Source organism: Syngnathus typhle, linkage group LG6, assembly GCF_033458585.1.
Source record: "Syngnathus typhle isolate RoL2023-S1 ecotype Sweden linkage group LG6, RoL_Styp_1.0, whole genome shotgun sequence".
Taxonomy (NCBI): Eukaryota; Metazoa; Chordata; class Actinopteri; order Syngnathiformes; family Syngnathidae; genus Syngnathus; species Syngnathus typhle.
Genome location: NC_083743.1, coordinates 3,695,616 through 3,717,270, shown reverse-complemented (window position 1 = coordinate 3,717,270; position 21,655 = coordinate 3,695,616). Strand labels below are relative to the sequence as shown.

At 41.7% G+C, this 21,655-nt stretch overlaps 1 protein-coding gene across 1 annotated transcript in view; it reads left to right on the top strand.

Annotated features, from left to right (window-relative positions):
* schip1 (schwannomin interacting protein 1) overlaps positions 1 to 21,655 on the top strand; it is a 136,221-nt gene that overhangs the window by 37,097 nt on the left and 77,469 nt on the right. Inside the window, exons 6-8 of the mRNA XM_061280139.1 lie at positions 6,894 to 6,958; positions 7,046 to 7,117; positions 7,362 to 7,497. Of these exons, the coding sequence (XP_061136123.1) occupies positions 6,894 to 6,958; positions 7,046 to 7,117; positions 7,362 to 7,497 (273 nt within the window). The remainder of the gene's footprint in view (positions 1 to 6,893; positions 6,959 to 7,045; positions 7,118 to 7,361; positions 7,498 to 21,655) is intronic.

The window sequence follows — 21,655 nt, the reverse complement described above, 5'->3', positions numbered from 1 at the left end:
AGAGCCGAGATGGCGGCGATGGCGCCGGCTGGAGCCGGGCACCCTCGGGAGCCTGCCTGCCTGCAACACGCCTGCATGTATGTGTGGAAGGGCATGAAAGGCAGAATTTTTTTTTGCAGGGCAGATGGTGCGATGCTGTGTGAAACCAGTTAGGTTAGCATCAGTGGAAGAGCGGCTTTGTGACAGATTTTTGGCTGCGAGGCGACTGGACCCACTGCCGGCCTCAAGGTCGAATCCGTAATTATGCCGGATGACCTGGTGATGGTCCAAATGGCCCCGAGTGATTCACGACGTTTGAATAGGCCTCCATTGTTTATGTTGCTAATTGCTTTTGTTGTTCTTTTCTGATGTGAAGTTTTTTCGACTTCCTATAGTGTAGTATAGGGCAGCGGGTTCAAAGTACTTGCCACGCTCTATAAACAGATGTTGGGTTTTGAGCTTCTCCCATCAGGGGTGTTGGAACAGCTGTTGTTGTTTCTTAGCTTGATGTTTGTCGCTTTAGTCTACTTGGAGGAACTTAGATGTCGTCTGTTAATGTTCAAGATGTTTGTCCACATTTTCATAGTTAAAAAAAAAAAGATGATTTGTTTTATTGGCATATTTTTAAATGCTTGGACAAAGACGCTCCTATTTTTTAAAAACGTATCAGTTTGTTTGTATAACATCATTTTTACTTTCATATTTAGAAATAGATTGTTAAAATAATCAGTGTTAAAATAAATGGTTTTATTGACAACCAAAAGTAATGACCATCAAAATAATAGTGCTATTTTTTTATTTTTTATTTAATCACATACAAACAATTTGTTATTTTTGATAAACACATGTAGCACCCCTTTAAACCACTCGGTGTAGAACTTACCAGAGAATGGTCTACTATTTCACCGGGCTACACACATTTATTATTTATTATTATTTATGTGCTCTTCTCTCACTAGACTAACTCAAACCAATCATTTTATGTAAGAATTCTGAGGTTGAATTCATTTTTTTTAATATATATTTATCGCCAAATTTTCCAGCACATCATAATGAATCCGAGTCTCACAACCAAAATAATTGTGCTCCTTTTTGAATTGGTCAAATAAAAACTGAATTACATTCTTTTTTCATAATGTTCTGCTCTTTCAAACTAAACGCAAATCAATTTTTCCTTCTTAGCAGAATTCCAAAACATACAATCTAGCCTCATACTTCCACCCAGTAACATCTGGCCGGCAATCATTTTTAATATTCAACCGCATCTGTTTGGAAATGCTCGTTTTGCTTGGCACACGTTGAATACTTTTGAACAGCTTTTTATTTTATTTGATGGGGATTTGAAACCGTGACAATTGAAGCAATACACGAGCTTCCAACAAAAACTGCTTTTGTGTTTTTGTTTTTTAATAAGAGTGAGGGGGATGAGGAAATGTCCCACTTTGACTGCAATTGGGGGAGAAGCACTTTGCAATTATATGGTCATTGCCTTAAACCTCTTAAAAGCCACGGCCGACGTAATGGCCTCTTTGCATGTCGTTTTTGAACTTTTGCTTCATTGCTTTTTGCCAGCTTTGACTTCAAGTGCGGTAAAAATAGAACGCGTACGTCATTGAGTTGCATTGATTCACCTTTAAAGTTTTTTTTTTTAGTGGGCAGCAGTTCGAATTCATTCATTTAGGTTGTCTATACTTAAAAAAAAAAAAAAAGTGGGCAGCCCGAGTGTGTGTTTTCGTGTGTGTGTATCGCAAAACTAATTACGTTCATCACGCAAACAAACACAGCTGGCCAATGTGCTGCGGCGCTGGATGGCGACCCGAGCCCGTGCTGGCTCGGGTTTTGTTGCCAGCGCCTCCCGTCGGGAAGCTCATCAAGTATTGACGAGCGGAGCCAAGTGGAGCAAAAAAAAAAAAAAAGAAAATCTCAAAAGTGGAAAAGTGCTTGTTGGCGACAGAGTTGAAAATGAGCTCAACTTGAAGATGACTTTGTGTTTTGAGACATTTGTCTTCCCGTGCATTTGTCTTCTCTCTTTGTCTGTCATTCTGCTCCCCTCGGCTGAGTTAAGGGACATTTCGAGGAGCGCCACAGCTATTTAAATCATCGGTGCGCGTGCGGGCCGATGGGTCCGAAGGTGCGATGGACTGATTTACACTCCGAATACGGGCCGAGATGAAGGCCATTTGCCAGGCGGGCCATTTCTCTTGTTTCTTCGTTTCTCGGGCCGGACGGCTGGCCTTGGTCCAATTTAATTTCTTCTTCTTCTGATACCTCCCCACGTGCTTCGTTCTCAACGGTAGTTTTAAACTCTGACGTGGATGTCTGACCGATACTAATACACCGATACCAATTTAGCAGCGGGAGAAATAACGTGGAGGCAGGTGGAGCGAGAGCTGTCAGTCAAACGTCAGGAATGATGAGTTGTTTTTCCGAGCAGTGTCATATTTGACATGTTTGAGAAGGATTTGTGTTTGGTGCTTTTCATCATCGCTCTCACTGCTATCCATTTTATTTTTTTATTTTTTTTTTAAATCGGCAAGTACCATCGCAATACTGGGTCAAATTGCGAGATTTATTGATCCTAATAGCACGATTGTATGGAAAGGTATTATTTTTTATTATCTTATCATAGAAAATGGGATAAGCAGACACGGCTCTAAAGATTCTATTACGAGGAAAGAGTAACGTACGACAGTGAAGAACGACACGGATAATAGCGGGTGGCCGTAAAAATAACCCACGGCACTGCAAAGTCAATATAAAAACAATAAGCAGTATAAAAAGTGAAGAGATCGTATTAGCTTTGCCGGCAAATTAAAAAATATATAGTCTACAAAGGGCAGCTATTAACTCTTAATATTTTTTTTTTCTTTCTTTTTTGCTTCAGGACAGAGTCCCCTTGTGTCGTGTAATGGATTACAATTTTTCTTTTAGATTGATGTGGTTTTGGATGGGCAGCAACATAAGCCCCAGTAATCCCCCAAAGTGCCACAAGATGGCGCTAATCTGCTGGCTGAATAGGAAACTAGTAAGCAATGTTGTAAGCTAATTTTTAAATGATATGGAATTGTTTTCTGGGCATCTTTTGTTGTATATTTATGGCTTAAACTATAAATAGAGGTAATTTAAAAAAAAAATCATATTTTATTAATATTTTTTTAAAATATTACTCAAGCCATTCCCACGTTTACTGTTTACAAATAAAGTCTATTGTCATCCGCTGAGTAAAAATAGCAGCAGCACCCTGGGGCCGTTATTTGAGGAATTATATGCGCGTTTTGTTGCGGAAATATCACATTTCTCGTGTGTGAACGTCATTTCGCACCTGCACTGGCAAGCTTCTATTCATGGCTCACTTGCAGCTGCAGGTCCTTGAAATGAATGTGAAAGCGCAATAGCAGCAGCGGGGGGGCTTCGCTTTTGACCTTTCACCTTCGCTCCGGCTTCTATGCGCTTTTATTTCACATCGGTCTCGAATACTCGTACTGTCGCTGCAATTCGCCAGTGACGAAAACGATTTGATTTATATTTTTCCATTCTATTAATGGGTACTTTACCTTTTTCCATTTACTCACCGCTCACACCGTGAATCAAGTTAGGAGTGTTAGCATGTTAGCGTGTTAGCGCTATCTCCTCTCTGCTTGTTTACGTTCGTCGGGGTTCAAGGTCTCTCCTCCGTCAGAGTTGCTCTTCTCCCGCCATCCCAGACCCTTTCCCTACAATCGGCACGACTCGACCATAAATCCAATAACACGCGTGCCAACACACACGTACGCACACACACGCGTAACCACACAACAATCAATACACGCCTGCTTGGCATTGCCAAAGTCCAAAATGACTATCGATTTTCTGTCAGCGTTGCCTCTAAATTATGCAAGTGTTTAGTTTATGAGATGTTACTTTTTTTGGGTCGAGGGGGGTTTCACTCGAGAGGGTCCACTTTGGCACAGGTGTGCACAGACACAGGTGTGCGGACTTACACCATGTCGGACGGCAGCATCTCGTCCAAAATGGCAAGCGCGCTAACGTTTCCTCTCCATCCGAAGTAATTACACAACATGGAGCGCTGCAGATATTGAAATCGATGCGATGGAGTCGCTCTAAATTGTCCTGCTGAAGTCAGGCTTTTCCTTAAGTGGCGAATATTGCGCCCGGGATATCGGCGCTAGGATTTTCTGTTTGGCAAGCACGCGCTCGCAGCCGCGCTTGGTCGATTCACAGGCGTTGACACTAGAAACAAAAATAGCTGAAAATGATTGGCTTATTCACACGGATTGTTTGTATTGTTTATCTATCTCTCTATCTCTCTATCTCTCTATCTCTCTATCTATCTATCTATCTATCTATCTATCTATCTATCTATCTATCTATCTATCTATCTATCTATCTATCTATCTATCTATCTATCTACCTACCTACCTACCTACCTACCTACCTACCTACCTACCTACCTACCTACCTACCTACCTATCTACCTATCTACCTATCTACCTATCTACCTATCTACCTATCTACCTATCTATCTATCTATCTATCTATCTATCTATCTATCTATCTATCTATCTATCTATCTATCTATCTATCTATCTATCTATCTATCTATCTATCTATCTATCTATCTATCTATCTCTGTCAGTCTATCTGTCCTTCCTTCCTTCCTTCCTTCCTTCCTTCCTTCCTTCCTTCCTTCCTTCCTTCCTTCCTTCCTTCCTTCCTTCCTTCCTTCCTTCCTTCCTTCCTTCCTTCCTTCCTTCCTTCCTTCCTTCCTTCCTTCCTTCCTTCCGTCCTTCCTTCCTTCCTTCCTTCCTTCCTTCTTTCCTTCTTTCCTTCTTTCCTTCTTTCCTTCTTTCTTTCCTTCTTTCCTTCTTTCTTTCCTTCTTTCCTTCTTTCCTTCCTTTTTTCTTTCCTTCCTTTTTTCTTTCCTTCCTTTTTTCTTTCCTTCCTTTTTTCTTTCCTTCCTTTTTTCTTTCCTTCCTTTTTTCTTTCCTTCCTTTTTTCTTTCCTTCCTTTTTTCCTTCCTTCCTTCCTTCTTTCCTTCACACCAACTTTGTATCTATATAGTTTTTCTCACTTTATCTCACAAGCTATCTCTCGCTATCTATCGTATGGCTTTCATGCCCTCTCTCTCACTCTGAATTGCTCAAACACACACACACACGCACAGCAACGTAAAAGGAAATGGACTGACACATACATTTCCTAGCCCCTTGCTCGAAGCTTATCTCGGTAAACGCTTAACCCCTTAACACTCACCTTAGAGTAAACCACATAGCTCTGTCTCACACACACCAACACACACTTCTGTACAACTTGTGCATCTCTTTAGATATTTTTAGACTCGTCGATGCTCCTTTTCCTTTTTTAATCCTCTCCGCTTTGCCGCGAATTCCCACACGGCACATTTGAAAGCGCCGCGTGTCTGACTGAACACGTCTGACGCAGACCGGTGCACTTAAAACAAGAGCGACAGCTGCGTTTTCGGGGCGAGGCCGAGAGAAAGGCAGAAGGCTTTGTTGGAGAGAAACAAAGCCATAGCGAGGAGATCATAGAAAGGTTCGAATCTCCGGCTGGAGATTCATCCTCGTTGGTTTATCCTCCGGTTTGCTCTTTTCATCAGACAGACGCACTTAAAGAGTAAAACAGCACATTGACGCCGTCATTGATCACTAATCACGGCGCTTGATTCGATCTAATGAGCGACTTGTTCCTTGTGGGAGGCCACGTAATGAGAAAAGCAGCACTGGCTGCACCCAATAGCCAAAATAATCCCCTGACTTTCAATTTGAGGAAATGAGGGGACATTAGGGGTTCTGGTTAGCGGAATAATCATTAATGCTCCGGTTGAAATATCGTTGCCGCTAATGAATAAGGGATGAAGTCACCGTTTTGTTTATTCTTGTGCTTGGAGTTTGCATTGGTTGGGATTCGAAGTGGTACAGGTAGACCTTGATTTGTTAGAATATTCCAGAGAAGGCAATTTGTCAACAATAAACTTGCATTAGATATTTGGAGCCACTGAACAAGGTTTATTTAATTATTTTGTGTTATTTAAATGTTTACAGCTTAATTGCAACAAAAGAAAAAGGTTGAGTATTTTTTATTTTTTATATTTTCTTTTTTTGTTTTGTTTTGTATTTTTAACTTTTTTATATTTTTTAATCTATATATGTGAGGTGCTTTCGTTATTATTTCTGACATCATACAAACTCCCATAAATGTGATCAAGTCAACATTATTTCAAATATATCCTCTTATTGCAAAAACTAAATCGATTGAGAGAGGACCTGGAAGGTAAAAACACATTTTCCAATGATGCATTGCAGATTTAATAAAACTTCATCCCAATATTCTACAATTTGTAGCTGATGTTAAAAATGCAACTATTATCTTTGTGAAGGCCGTTGTACCTAATTTTGTGACCCCCCCCCCCCTCCTCCTCTACTACAATATGCATTCTACTGTTCAGACATTATATCAAAAATACGCATTAAATACCAAATAAGGTCCGTTTTGGCAATTCAAAGCTATAATACCTCTGAGCGCCTTGCTGGGCTCGTCTCCCCCGTACAGTAATGACACATGGTCCCCGTTAATGTGGAAGCGCGCAGGGGCAGCGGTGCGCTCCAGCCGCTCGTCTGGCGGCCTCGCTTGAACCCCCTTTGCCTCGTCGAGGAAGAACCGCTCCACTTAAACTTTGTTGCTCCCTCGTAATTGAATTAGTCTGCTCAATTATGTCGAGGCAGCCTTGTCCTCATTAGGGCGGTAGCCGAATGGAATGGGAAGGGAAGGGATGGGAGGGGGCGAGAGATCCAAGCCGGGCGAGAGAGTGAGAAGGGGAAAGTTATTTTGGTGACTCATTGTCTAGATTTAAAAAAAAAATAATCAGGAAAACAATGTTTTTACGTGTCACGCAGGAGCAGCTCAAGAGTCTCCAGAGTGGCTTCAAGCAAAAAAATGGCGGCAGGTTCCAGCTGCAGACGTGAGTGGACGGCGCCCAGCAATATCCCCCAAAATAATCAAATAAAAAAGCTCCTCGTATCATTTGTTGTGTCCTCTTCCCCCCCAGCGAGGACCTGCTGGTGGACCAAGACGACAACATCAACATGAACGTGGCGCCCTTTGAGACCAAAGTTTTGATGTGAGTGTTTTAAATGTCGCCGTGAAAAAAACTTGGAACGGCAACGCTTCAAACTTTCTTGCCGTGATTTACTCAAGGCCAGACGACATAAAGCTGACAAGTTGACGGATGATTTTGGAAGAGATAAAAAAAAAAAAAGAAAACTTTTGCAGGCCCAGGTTGTAATGTGACACGAATGGGTGGCAATGTGGATTTAGTGGAGGGAAAATTGCAGTTTCTTAGCTGTGCTTGTGTTTGTGTTTAGTATCCAACGCGCCTGGCGTGACTTCCTCCAGAGACAAGAAGCGGACAAGAGGAGCCCCTCCCCGTCCTCGCTGTCTTCGTCGGACAAGATGAGCATGTCCATCAGCATGGCCACCCTCTCTGATGGCAGCACCCCGGTGAGTCGTGCGTTGCTGCTGGCGGCATTCAGGAACAAGCTTCTTTTCATCTGGCTTTGGGTTCAATCCTTTATGACTGAATACTTTTGCATTGATTTATGGATAAACAGCAAACACACTATTTGGCTCTATTACTACTACCACATAGATTCAATTAAAAAAAAAAAAAAAAAAAAAGAATGTAAGAAAATAGGCGGCTCGGTGGCGCACTTGGGTAGCACGTCCGCCTCACAGTTAGGAGGGTGCGGGTTCGATTCCACCTCCGGCCCTCCCTGTGTGGAGTTTGCATGTTCTCCCCGGACCCGCGTGGGTTTTCTCCGGGCACTCCGGTTTCCTCCCACATCCCAAAAACATGCTTGGTAGGCCGATTGAACACTCCAAATTGTCCCTAGGTGTGAGTGCGAGTGCGAATGGTTGTTTGTCTCTGTGTGCCCTGCGATTGGCTGGCAACCGGTTCAGGGTGTCCCCCGCCTACTGCCCGATGACAGCTGGGATAGGCTCCAGCACGCCCGCGACCCCAGTGGGGACTAAGCGGTACGGAAAATGGATGGATGGATGGATGTAAGAAAATAATAAAAATAATCATATAAATAAATTGTTAAAATAATAGTAAAAATGATCGTATTATAATAATTCTAATAATTATTTTCAAAATATTGAATGAAAATGAAAGTTGCATCCTGAGTGTTGAGTGAGAGTTGAATTTCATTAAAGTTAAATCCTTTATGACTGAATACTTTTGGATTGAATCATGGATAAACAGCAATCACACTATTTGACTCTATTACTACTACCACATAGATTAAATTAAAAAAAATAATAATAATGTAAGGAAATAATAAAAATAATCATATAAATAAATTGTTAAAATAATAGTAAAAATGATCATATTATAATAATTAGAATAATTATTTTCAAAATATTGAATGGAAATGAAAGTTGCATTCTGAGTTTTGAGTGAGAGTTGAATTTCATGAAGATAATTGCTTCTGGATGCGCTGGCCCACGTTTTGGGATGTTTATGCTTGACATGATGGCGTGCTGGTGAAAGTTGACTTCTGTGCTCCTCTTCCTGTCCAGAAGGTGGCAGTATATCTTAGCTAACACCTTCAGTGTGCAGACATCCCCCCCCCACCTTCCTCAAACACCGACTAAAATGTGTGTGTTCACTCCCCACCTAATCTCCGAGACACCAGTCGACAGGCAGGTTAAGTCTCGCAGATGTCTTATTTTCCATCTTAAGGCGCCACTTGTCCGCTGTGTCACTCCAAAGAAAAGCCGAGTCGGACGATTAAGGCGCCGCTTGTCCGCTGTGCCGAGTGGGACGATTAGATTTGGATCGAGTGGATAAAAGGAGGTCAGGTGGCTCGAGTGCCGAGACGTGACTGTGAAATGCGTTCATTCGCTCGCTCGTGATGATTAAGTCGTCTGACGGTCGCACGTTTTTCGGATCCCTGGAAAATGCTCAGCTCATCGCAAACATAGAAATATAGACTGAGCATCCGTGACCCCCAAACACACACACGCACGGTCGTATTTTCCCGAGACACAGCAGCAATGTGGTCTCTGTCTCTAACGTGATTGCATGTGTAACCTTTGAGCCTCCAGCATTTGTTGTGGAAGAGCCGTGTGTGTGTGTGTGTGTGTGCGTGTTCCGTATCGAGAAAAACAATTGAAGTTGTGCTCATGCAATTTTTAGACGAGATAAAACACGTGCGACACTGACGAGCTCCAAAAGCCGGCTCATCGCCATGGCGATGCTCTACAGGAGATGTCTTTGTTTCTTATCGATCCTCGCGCTCTATAGCAACGAGGTGAAGCGGGCAGGAATGATAGCTTTCATTAAGCTAGCCTGACAAAACTCGAGATTTTACGCGGCGTTATGAATCAACTGTCGGGATTTTATTGTTCCGTAATATTGTCAAGCCGCACACGTGGCAATCACGTGTCAACACGCAAACATGTCAACATGTGATGACTCCCGGCTTCAATTTGAGACTGTCGCCGTGATGGATGCGTGTTTATAACTGCTCGTCTAGTTTGGAGGGGGGGGGGGGGGGGGGACTAAATTACGACATTAATTGGAACGGCCAAGCGCTTGAACTGCTTCTGTGTTATTTTAGCGGTGGGAGCTGTCCACTTTTGTGGTGCTGATTTGTGTTGCCGGAGCGGACTATGGCCGCTAGAGGGCGATGTGGCGCTATAAAAACTTCAGCGCTGACTGCATTTAGTCAGAGCGAGCTTTGTTTTGATCACTCTCCATTCTTAACGTGATTTATTTGTTGTGGCGACATGATTATGTCACGTTTGAACATGATTTAATCCATATTTATCTGGTTGTGTATTTTATTAACAATTGCAATAAGTGCATTCCTTTTTATTTATTTGAACCTTATTCCTCTTATTGAATGTCCTTCAATCGTCCTGGTCTGTCCATTGTTGTCCTCATCTTCCTTTTGCTTGTGCCTATGGAAGTCTGGCAGCAGAGATAAGATATGTTTGGTAAAGTTTAGTGAATTTCAAGGGGGCCGCGAGTTGAAAGGGGTTAGTCTTTAAATGTAGCGCATGTGCACAAAGCGGTGGCTTCCTCCTCCGAGATTGTTGTTTAGCCGCCTTTCGCTTCTAAAGGTTAGCTTCAGAGCTGTCCCGGAATAACCCGCCACCATTTTTTTTTTTCTCTGGCTCATCAGTACACAAAGCTTTTAGAACCTCAGGAGATTACCGAGCCACCGGGGGTAGCTGCAAGTATTTAACTCTGGAAAAAGCTTCCTTTTTGTGTTCACTGCACGAGCTGTCATTGCTATGGATGGAGGGATGCGGTTAAGGTCACACATTGTGTCAGCGCTGCAGAATGGTTATTACACTAAAGGCTCTGCATTATCACGCTATGAATGACTTTAGCCCTCAAGCTCGCCTCTCTTGGGTTTACTGTAATGAAGCCTGCCGTGTCCTTATATATATATATATATATATATATATATATATGTGTGTGTGTGTGTGTGTGTGTGTGTGTGTGTGTGTTAGCATTAGCTATTATATTAACATTAGCATATATAATTTTATATATATACTATATACTACATTAGCATTAACTTTAGCATTATTACTGTATGTGTAAATAATGCCTGTAGTGAATCTTCTTAATTTATGCAGGTGTACCGAATATTGTGGTGAATGAGCGCACATCCAAATCACTACAGCGCCACCTGCCAAGCTACGAGTGAGCGGGCATATTCGCCAGCCCATTTTCACTTGGATGATATTTGGTAATCATGCAAATTACATATCCGCCTTCGGAATTGAATGTTCACCTCCCACTCGTCGCGGAGGGAAAGGTGCGGCGCTTTTTACGATCCTGTTACAGTAATACCGCATACAATGGTAGGACGATTTAGGGATTCCGTCAAATTACTTTACCGACGCCTCACGGAGGCGGACTGGTTTAATCTTAATCTCTTTTTTTCTTCCTGACTGCAAATTGATTGACGAGACAGCCGACACTGCTGCTTCTTATTCCCCGGGAGAAGGCCGGACGGGCAGATTTCAAGCTTTAATGAACATAATCCCTCCTGTTGTAATCTCTCACCTCGATATAAAGTTGTGCCAGATGCTAGCTTCTTGTAGCGGCGGCAGACTGCAGTGACTCGCCGGCGTGAGCGTTATTGATGGACAAAATCATTAGTGACCTTTCCCTCGCCGGCTGAAGATGCGCTGTGCAATTTCAGCCCTCTTGTGAACGTAACCTGCTGCACTCGCTGAAAGCTTGAATGAGCTCGCGGAGTGACATACGTTTGACTCCTTGGATTAGATGTGATACTCGTGGACGTTCGAACCACCTCACCCCCATGTGTTATATAAAATGGAATTGGAGGCCGACTCAGCCGCTCACCTGACATCAAAACAGCGACAGATGACATTTAATACAATCTATTCCGCTTGGAGATGTACACATTTAAAAACGTTCAACATTATGTGATTATTGATCTGAATCTGAATCGAACAACCCGAATTTCCGTATTCTCAATTCAACCTCTATGGGCGACATTTTAGGTAATGTTTTTAATATTCTGTAAACTCAACAACAATAACTCATAAGTGTGCATAAACCCTTCCATGAACTTAAGTGGAATTTTATTTATTTATTTATTTATTTATTTATTTATTTATTTATTTATTTACTAAATTGAGGGGGGGGAAACAATAGTGCATATCATATTGGGAGCAAGAACTCGTCTAGTCTAGATAGTCTACTGTTCACCCTGAGGAAAAATGCTTTAAAAATTTAGACAGTTATCTCATGTAATACCAGTAGAATCCACTGGGGGTCACTGTTCTGCTTTTGTGTAGAGTCACTGGCAGCCTGCTACAGGGAGGAGTTCCAGATCCAGTAAAGCTGCACAGCAAAAAGGATTGTCATGCCTCTCTGGGGGGTGCTGCTTTTTTTTGTTTACGGGATACTATCAGAACACAATCGTTCTGAGTCCGACACATTCGTGCTGGGGTTTTTTTTTTTCCTCGATAATATGGTCAAAAGAAGCGTTTTTAAGAGCCTTGTGTCAAGGCGTTTTTCTCTCACATCAGCACCACGGCGGGGTGCCTCTTTCAAAGAGAATACGCTTTTATCATCATTATGCCGTCTATAAAAGGCCACAATTTGGTCTTTCATCCCTTCTCCTTGAGCCTTTTTAATTCCGTGCATCGGCAATTAAATATGAAAGTGTTTCTGGGTGACGTCAGACTGTTCGCTGGCTCTGATGTGCACGTTCCACAGCGGCGGCCCATTATCCCGCTCATCCCGCCGTCACCGGCCAACAAGGCCATAATTGAGCATTATGTCCAATTTGGGAGACTGCGGACATAAAAAGCAACAGATTGATGCCGTAAAAATTCATCCCGGGTCTGAGATCTATTGATTGGGGTCTCGCACAGTTAATCAAGGCAATATTGGCCACATTGTGCAAAGTGTCTGAGTTTTATGCGAGGTCCTGTTTGCTCAAAGTCAGATTTTTATTTTCTTTAAACGATTATTATTCGGTGCTGCTCTACGTGGTAATCGTATGACAAAAAAGAGGAATGAGCAATCGAGTATGAGTTGGAATCTGATCGCAAAGTATGAAGGGGGTGTTCACACTTATGCAACCACGATCGTTAAGTTTTGTTTGTTTCTATTTCTCATTTTTATAGGCCACATCAATAGTTGAAAGTATCTCTTTTTTTTATCTTGCAAAAACCTTACCTTTGAACAGGGGTGTGTAGACTTTTTATGCACACTACCTGTGTGTATATACAATCCAGGCGAACCTGGCGCTGATGATGTAACGTGTGCTTAAAATGAGAAGAAAACAAATCATGACCTCCCGGAGTTTCCTGTGATAGCGACAGCTGCCTTTCACTTCATCCGTTATGCAACTCAAACAATCTGGCTGCTTATTCAAGCCCACTGCCAGTGCACAGTGACTGCCTTTTATAATATATGGATGTGTGTGTGTGTGTGTGTGTCTGTGTGTGTGTCTAAAAGAGAGTGCTCCGCCACCCGCAACCATCTAAGATGTGATTTGTATCAAAATGGTGAACTAGGGAGAAGATACTTTTTGGTTTCTTGCTTTATCGGTTTGGCATTTAGAGTGGAGGATTCCCACGAGGAAGCAAGGGAGGAAGCCGATTGAACAGAAAGGAGATAAAAAGAGGAGCGAGAGAGAGAGAGAGAGAGAGGGGCCATCCTCCATCCCGCTGAGTGATTGGCTCTCCAGAGAGAAATAAACTGATTTGTGATTAATGAAAAGATGGAGAAGAGCTTCCCACCCCCCCCACCCCTTTTTTTTTTTCTTCTTTTTTTTCTTCATACCCCTCCTGCTTTCAATTCTCTTCTGCCCGTCTAACTCTTTTGCCCAGAATATCCACCACCGTAATGATGTCATGTGTAGGAGATGATGAGAGAGCTGATTAAAAAAAAAAAAAAAAAAGATGAAGTCCACTAATAAAAGAAACTGTACTGTATTGTCACTCTAGCTGTAGCTGCACTGTATTTTATTGGCAGGATAAAAACAAGGTGAACTCTTCTTAGTGTGTGTCCCTGCTGTTTGTATTACACTGCCCCCAGGTGGCCAAGTCATACATAACAAAAGGAGCGGCATTGAAATGAAGCAAAAAAAATGAGGCCGCAATTGTCTTTTTTTATTTCTCATAAAGTTAAACATGAAAAAAATTTGAGTGGATTTTCGGAGGGAGCTGGAACAGATTAATGACATACCATTCATTTGAAAGGGGATTGATGATTTGAGATATGAACGCCTTGACCAGCTCTTTTTTTTTTTTTATTTCAACAGTTCATCTTTGATGACCCATCTCAACCCACAAACGCAATCGCATAGACTGACCACGTACGAGTTTCGAGAAACTACTTTTCTGTCTGTGAGTTTAATCACAGCATTTCAGTTGGCATAGTTCAAACGGGGATAATTACTTGGGGAGCTTCATAAATGCTTGTATCTGAATATATCGAGAGATGCAGCAAGCGCTGACTTTCTGTTCTCGGCAGAACATCAAAGATGTGCCCCGTGGCGCACATTTCTGTTTGGATCTTCATAGGAGGGCCTGGAGAGAATCTTTTGGAAGGTTCACACCTAAGATCTTTGCAGACAATGTAGTTTTTCTGCATTCATCATACTGTGACTTTCTTTACGGAGGTCAATGGAGTCATTTGTTGTATTGTAGCTGGTGCAACTTCTTTCGCAATGGTGGACGAGATGTTTTCTAGTGTGGCTTTAATAAGTGTAGCTTTTGTAATAAATGCTACGGAGCTTCCTTTTTGGCCTACTTTTTGTTTTATTAATTCATTGTGTCCTTCCATGTAGTCTTGGGATTTCTTTATGCTAATTGTGTACATATGGTGTGTTATTGTGATTCTTCATCCTGTCAAAGGCCTTTATTTATGTGGTGTGGGTACAACATATTGCTCACCTCCATCTTTTTTTTTTTTTAAGTTTGTTAATAGGAGACTATTAACTATTTAATTTTAAAATTTTCAAAGATCTATTGAATTTATTGCTTTAATGCCTAAATTGAAATTTGTCAATATAAAATACAAATATATTTTATTCACCCTTGGATAATGTTCAGTTTGAATTTTTTGAAGTCCAAAAATATTGATACAGACTAATGAGTGCAACCTTTTTATTCATCACAAAATATGTAAAAATAATGTTACATCATTATATAATTCAGGTTTTTAAAATGTATTCACCACGCAAGGTCAGTTTTTATTCCTTCTTTGTTAGTCAGAGGAGAGATTAACCACACGATGATCATCTTTGATTATCTTATTTGATGAATAGTTTATTTGCTGGAGAAGGTGCTCGAGTGCTCTGCATTGTCTGTGCATATGTGCCCAAGCTGTTTCGCCCCACAGTGTGGTTAAATATTTCATCAGATGATTTTTTCCTCTCTGCAGCAGACAGCTGCTAAGCTGCTGAAAACGACCCGAGTGTCTCAGACGCAGTAAATATATTCAATTTATACATCTATCATAGTTGGTTTCTGGATATTTGTACAGTATTGAATGGCACTATGTATTGGTGGTACGTTGGCTTTCTTTTCAAGTTGCATGATTCTGACATGCTGCAGACAAATCTTTGAGTAGCAATCAGAAATATAATCACATTCATAGTGATAACATGTGCTTCTTCCAGATTTTAGTCTGAGGACAGAAAATAATGATTTATAATATTTAATAATGTTCTATTTGAGTTACCGTAATTTTCGGACTATAAGTCGCGTTTTTTTTCATAGTTTGGGTGGTGGGGGCGACTTATACTCAGGAGCGACTTATATACATATATATGTTTTATTTCACTTTTTTGGGCATTTTATGGCTGGTGCGACTTATACTCCGGTGCAACTTATAGTCCGAAAATTACGGTAAGTGCTCATGGCAACGCAAAATGGCCACCAGTGGTTTGTTCATAAGCAGTTCAGATTCTTATATCAGCTAGCGGGTGTGCTAGCTCGCTCGCTAGCTAATGATAATAGGACATCACAGAAATAGTAAACATCCTAATGATTTGAAAAAATATCGGCCCTTTTATCAACCAAGGAAATTGCTTTGTGGGTGGAACACAGTTAGCAATTAGCAAAATATGGTATTTTTCGTAACGTAACGACGTAAAAGGTAGTATGTTGTTTTACTTTAAATTCTACTAAATATTGTTGAGGCGTGCAAATGTGAATACCGTCGTGTCATGCTGAAATATGATGATGATAAAGATAGTGATGATCATGACAACGCAATACATTTGCAGGAAGTCATTTCTTTCACGCACATTATTAACATTCATAATATATGAAGCAGGGACAGTGCTCGGGAGGAATATTAAGGAGTCCAGGTCAAACCTACCCTTATTTGTCATATTTAGCCGTGGTATTTGGACGCATCGACATTAGCCTTAGCCTGTGTGCGGTTCCCGAATGTGTTAAAAACTCGCTGGCCTGTGCTTCCCTATGCACGCCTGGCCGCGCTGGCTTTGACTTAGCGCTCGATGATCTAATTCCCTTTCCAACAAGACATGTTTCTTTGCTCCCGGGACACGTTGTTCTCTCTGTACAGCGCACCACTGCTCGCTCTGCAATATTTAAAAGCTGCCAGCGGTGCACGCTTCACAATGCCGCTCGGACTTGGATGGGAAAGCGGCTGGCAATGTGTCATGAATTACTGATCTGATAAGTGATTTCATCAAATATTCCAGTCATTTGCTTTGCTGTGACAAACCTATTGATTCTTTCTTTAAGGTGCTAGTATTTCAGCGTCACGGTAAAATGCAGTAGCTAGTGATTGAATGATTAAATGCAAATGTAATGTTGAGTTAAATACAACTGAACTGTAGCTAACATATCCGGTGCTAAATGATTGTGAGTATGAGTGGATCATAAAATGAATGAATGGATGGACAGTGCACAGTTTGATGATTTATTTGGGTGAGGCTTTCACGTACCACTAGAGGGAGCCTGGGTACCATTTTTTGAGAATCAAAAGTATGATAGGCTACGATATAGACGCCTAACCCACGTTATCTAAATAGCTTTCTTTTTATTCCATCTCGCCGTGTATCCGTTGCATAATATGTCACAAAGTCAAAGGTCGTTGCCCCCAACCCATCCATCATGTAGACTCACTGCACAAATGATTATTTTCCGTAATCACCAGTTGCACGACGTGAGTTTTTGTTTTTGCTCATAAGCATGCTAATGGGCACCGCATTGCAATGCCTATTCAAATATTCATGCGCCTCACAGGTACTGTGCGTATGTGTGACTGTTTACCTACTAAGCATTAATGCATGCATGCATGTTAGCCTGACACACTGCAGGTGGTTCGTTTCACAGTTCCATCTTGGCAAGAGAGGCTAAAGAAACAATTTTGTAGTGTCTGTGTGTATATGTACCGTAATTTTCGGACTATAAGTCGCGGTTTTTTTTCATAGTTTGGGTGGGGGGGGGTGTGGTCGACTTATACTCAGGAGCGACTTATATACATATATATATGTTTTTTTCTTCACTTTTTTGGGCATTTTATGGCTGGTGCGACTTATAGTCCGAAAATTACGGTATATAGATATATGGAAAAAAGAATTTATTTATTTTTTCCCCATAATTTTCTGCTGTCAACATGATCTCCTACAATGAGTATATCTTAATGGAAATCCTAGTCGTGTTTCTTGTATGCTGTCATGCGGCGGAACAAAGTGCGGCATCCCCAAAAGATTGCCCGTCACACGCTTTAAGTTTCGGAGCATGTCCATCTCCCAGTATTTATGTGACTTAATTACATCTGAGAAGTAGCGAGGCTGTCTTGCATATTCCAGCTTCATTTATCACAAAGGCAACATTTCCGGCTCTTCCCCCTCCTCCTGTTTAAATATGAATATGCCGGCTGCGTTTGTAATACTGAGGCTGTCGGTTCAATGGGCGCCTTTAATTACACGCTATCTAATGTGCTATCTGCCCCGCCGTCCAAAGCCCCCGGCCACCTTTCTGGAGGAAATGAGTAAAATGGGCTCATTTTTTATTAAAGTAGAGCTGTGGACAATACGAGCTGGGTCCAATCGTGTCTTCATTTGTCCGTCACGGAGTTTATCATTCGCTTAGATGCGACGGCACACTGCGATCTGATGGAAATGAAAGTGACCACCAGCCAGACATGCGCCAAACAGAGTCTTATTTATTAAACCAAAGTGCCAATCTAAAACTAAGCGCACATTTTATATACAAATGTGGCTCTACTTTAAATGGATGTTTGAATACAAACGGTGCAGCAGCACATGTAGACAGACATTCTAACTTTTTTTTTTTTTTATTGTCTGTTGGCTGGGATGAATTAGCGGCTTGTACATTCATTTGAAAGGGAATTTAACTCGTATCTCACGGCACCACTGTGCAGTAAATATAGTCCCAGTCATCTGTTTGAGGGAAGCATTAGTCTGTTTTAAATGATGCGGCAAGCCACAAATTGGGGCACGGCGTCTATGAGAGGCGTCGCCGCTGTTTGAGGAATGACGCTATTATCTGTCAGTGTCACCTTACAAGGCTCATTGCTTATTCTCATCAAGGTTCATGAAATCCGGAAAGCCTTTTAATTTGCATCCATCCATTCAAGCCCATTTCCATCATTCATGTCCTCATTAGTTGAGCTGAGGTTTACGCCGTCTGAATTTGGGCGAGAGGCGGAGCATAACCTGGATTGGCTGTCTGCCAATGCTTATTTCTTTTTTTTTTTTTTTCTTGTGTGAGGCAATTAGCCAACAACCCCCTAAAAAAAAAAAAAAAATGTTGAATCTTCCGCACGCCGAGTCGGACGTGTGTGAACAAACAGGTCAAGAGGACAATGACATCGTCCTTGACCTCAATGAAGCGCATTGATTTAAGCGTCCGTGTAGACATGCCATGGGAGGAAGAGGAGAAAAGATTTATGAGGTCTTCCTCCCTCCAAGGTAATCTACTTTTAAGTGCAGTGAAAGATGCAAAGAAGTGCGTCCCTCGGGGATGCGCCGCCCTCTTATTTCTGCTGCAATATTTTATATTCTGTTTTGGGCTTTTCTTTTTTACCCCCCCCCCCCCCCCCCCCTCATGTTCACTTAATGTCCCCTTACTGCCTCCATTGCAATTGTTTTGTGACTTCAGTGCAAACATTTTGAAAGATTTAGAGCCATGTTGTTCCTTACATGAGGATTAAATAATGACAAAAGTTCTCATCAAGGGCTTTCATATGAGTTATGAGTCGATGGCGTTGGTTGTAAATTGATTTGTGACCTCGTCGCTAGTCAAATTTGTCCTCGGGCACAAAATGACATCAACATGAAAAAAACTTGGCTTGATTCGTGGGGTTATTTTGTGTTTTTTTTTTAGTTGAGCCAAGCTTATTTTTTGCACTTGGAAAAAGAATGTGTTTCTATATATAGCCAATAGATCTGCACTTTGGGGGAGGAGCTAAGTTTAGCCTGGGTCGTTGACGGATGTTAGGGTAAGTCTTTTTTTTTTTTTAAGGGTGATGTAAGATAAGTTTCTAAATCAATTTCTTGGTCATAGTATGTGCTTTAAATTATTGATATAGGCAATCGTAAATATTAATAATAATAATAATTGTGGCAGTCAGTTTTTTTTTCCTTTCACGGTAGGGCTCAGTCCCTGCAAAAAATATGCATACTCAAATGCCAGTAATATAATAATAAAATGTGCTAAGTGAGGCCAGAACCTTTTTTCACTCCCTCTTCCTGGCTTGACCGCTTTTTAAATGTCTACCTTTGAATCATAAGAAGGCAGCTCTCCAGAGTCTTTTTTTTTTTTCTCTCGCCTCAAGGGAATCTTTTAACCACTGCGCTGTAGTCAGTTTTCTGCGACCCCTTATCGACCGCCTTCCACTTGTTTCGTGTTATCACAATTTAAGAAGAATCCGGATTATCAAACTCATGAGGGAAAATGGATGACTCTTTTGGGGGGGGTGCTTTGTCTTGTATAACAGACTGAAAGCAAAGACTAATGTAATATCAGAGGCGGGGCTTCATGTCAGCCGGTTAATAAGATGCCTTTGTTTGTTTGTTCAAAAAAAGAGGCAGAGCGGAAGACGCCAGGCTAATTACGGCCGATTATTCAAACGAGCGTCAGGCTGATCCATTGATATAACAGTCGATTCATCTACGGCAGATTAATATGTTTTAACCACTAATGACTGTTTGCATGAATGCCCTCACTTTGCATACATTGTTGTTTTTTTGCTGTTCTTAGCATATGACACCTGTTTTTTAATTTCCTGGAAATTCAGGTGATCACGTTCGCCGGGAAAAAAAATTGCAAATAATCAAAGAAATGAAACAAAGCTTTTCTGAAGCAGAAAATGTAATACAGGCATGAAGGATTTATTATTTATATTATCTCCTCAACCAAAGAAAAGCAATTTTGTTTTTACTGTCATTTCTCCAGCACAATGCATTGCTTTTTTTTTTTGGGGGGGGGGGAAAGCAGAAGAAAGTTTTAATCCTTATGACTACAGACAGAAAATAATTGAGTCTGAAAGGATCACACACACACATGCACACACTAACTACCATTGTGTTGACAGACAGAAAACATTCCGGCATACTTGCAAGCTAAAATAAATACTTTTGTACCCTGCGATTGGCCGGCGACCAATCCTGGGTTTATCTCATCGCGTCTCGCCCGTAGAGATGGACTTTTTTTTTTTTAGTGTCACAGACACCCGTTGCCTGGTAGCCACTATTTTTACGCACTATATTGCACTCTACAGAAGGCTACTTGTGATCTAATGAAGCATGACACTCTGCTTCTTTATTTAGGTAGCTACATTACGGAGAGTACCATTTAAAAAGCAGTGAAGCTTGCGGAAAAATAAATGCAAAGGGAAAATATCGCAGCTGTGAGCCATTGGATTTGCCATTTACATTCTCGGCTCCATCTCGAAAAATAAGGATTTGACAGTAGTTGTAAATGAATAAAAGTGAATATCTCAATCCCCGGAGACGATTATGTAAAGTCACGGCAAACGGATGATTTTTTTATTCCCCGCCATACTGTCATAATAGTTTAGAAAGTACGTCCCCGGTAATGGATGGTCTGAAAGTGTTGTTTGTCTTGAAAGTGTCTATTTTAGAGGTTTCTTGTATTTACGCAGGCAGACAGATAACAACTTTTTTCCATTTTTATCGTCCTGGAGAGTCGCAGCCCGGTCAAAGATGACAAGCGGGCTGCTCGTCCGACTGGCGTTGACGTACGACTTCGAGATGATAACAGTCTGTAAAGTATCGGGACGGTCGTATAAAACTAACAAAACAACTAAAAGCAATGAAAACAATTGTGGAGTTTGTCCATCTGTTTGTTAGTTAGCTGGAGACTTCCTGCTTCATGGAGGATGACGAGCAGATGCTTGGTGGACTGTTCATTGCTGAATAAAAATTTGGGTTTTTGCTATTTCTAGCTCGCCAGAATGTCATTTTGTAAGTATTAGAATGTTGGACGCCCAACCCCCCTCCCTCCCCCCATGACAACCAGTCTTCATTCATTAAGATTGCATCCAAGTCCAACGGAGCTCCAACGCTCATGTGTCATTTGCTCTGATGGACACCCGCGTGGGGGAACCACGGCGAGGAGACACTTTCCTCCCTGTCTGTCCTTGTCAGGCTCTTTGTTTGCCAAAGCGTGCATGACTCTACGTGCCTGTCCCTCCGGTGCTCAAGGGCACGGAGTGGAGATAATTACTTTCTTTCCGTGGGAGGGGGTAAAAATAAAAAAAAATCATTCAATATCTACCGTAGGTGGTTCGCAAGAGTCGTGCTGATGTGTCTTTGAGCAATGTAGCCTTAATGATAGAAATGATCATCAAAATACAGGAACAGGAACAGGGATGGGAGGGGCCACAAATAAACAGTTCAAAGTGTCATCTAGGCCACCTGGACCCGGTCCTGAGTTCAAGGTCCTGTTCAAGGACGTGGCTCGCAAGAGTCATGTGTCTTTGAGAAATGTAGCATCAATGATAGAAATGATCATCAAAACACAGGAACAGGGATGGGTGGGCACAAGTAACGGGTTCAAAGTGTCATTCCAGGCCACCTGGACCCGAGTTCACGGTTCTGCTTAAGGACGTGGCTCGCAAGAG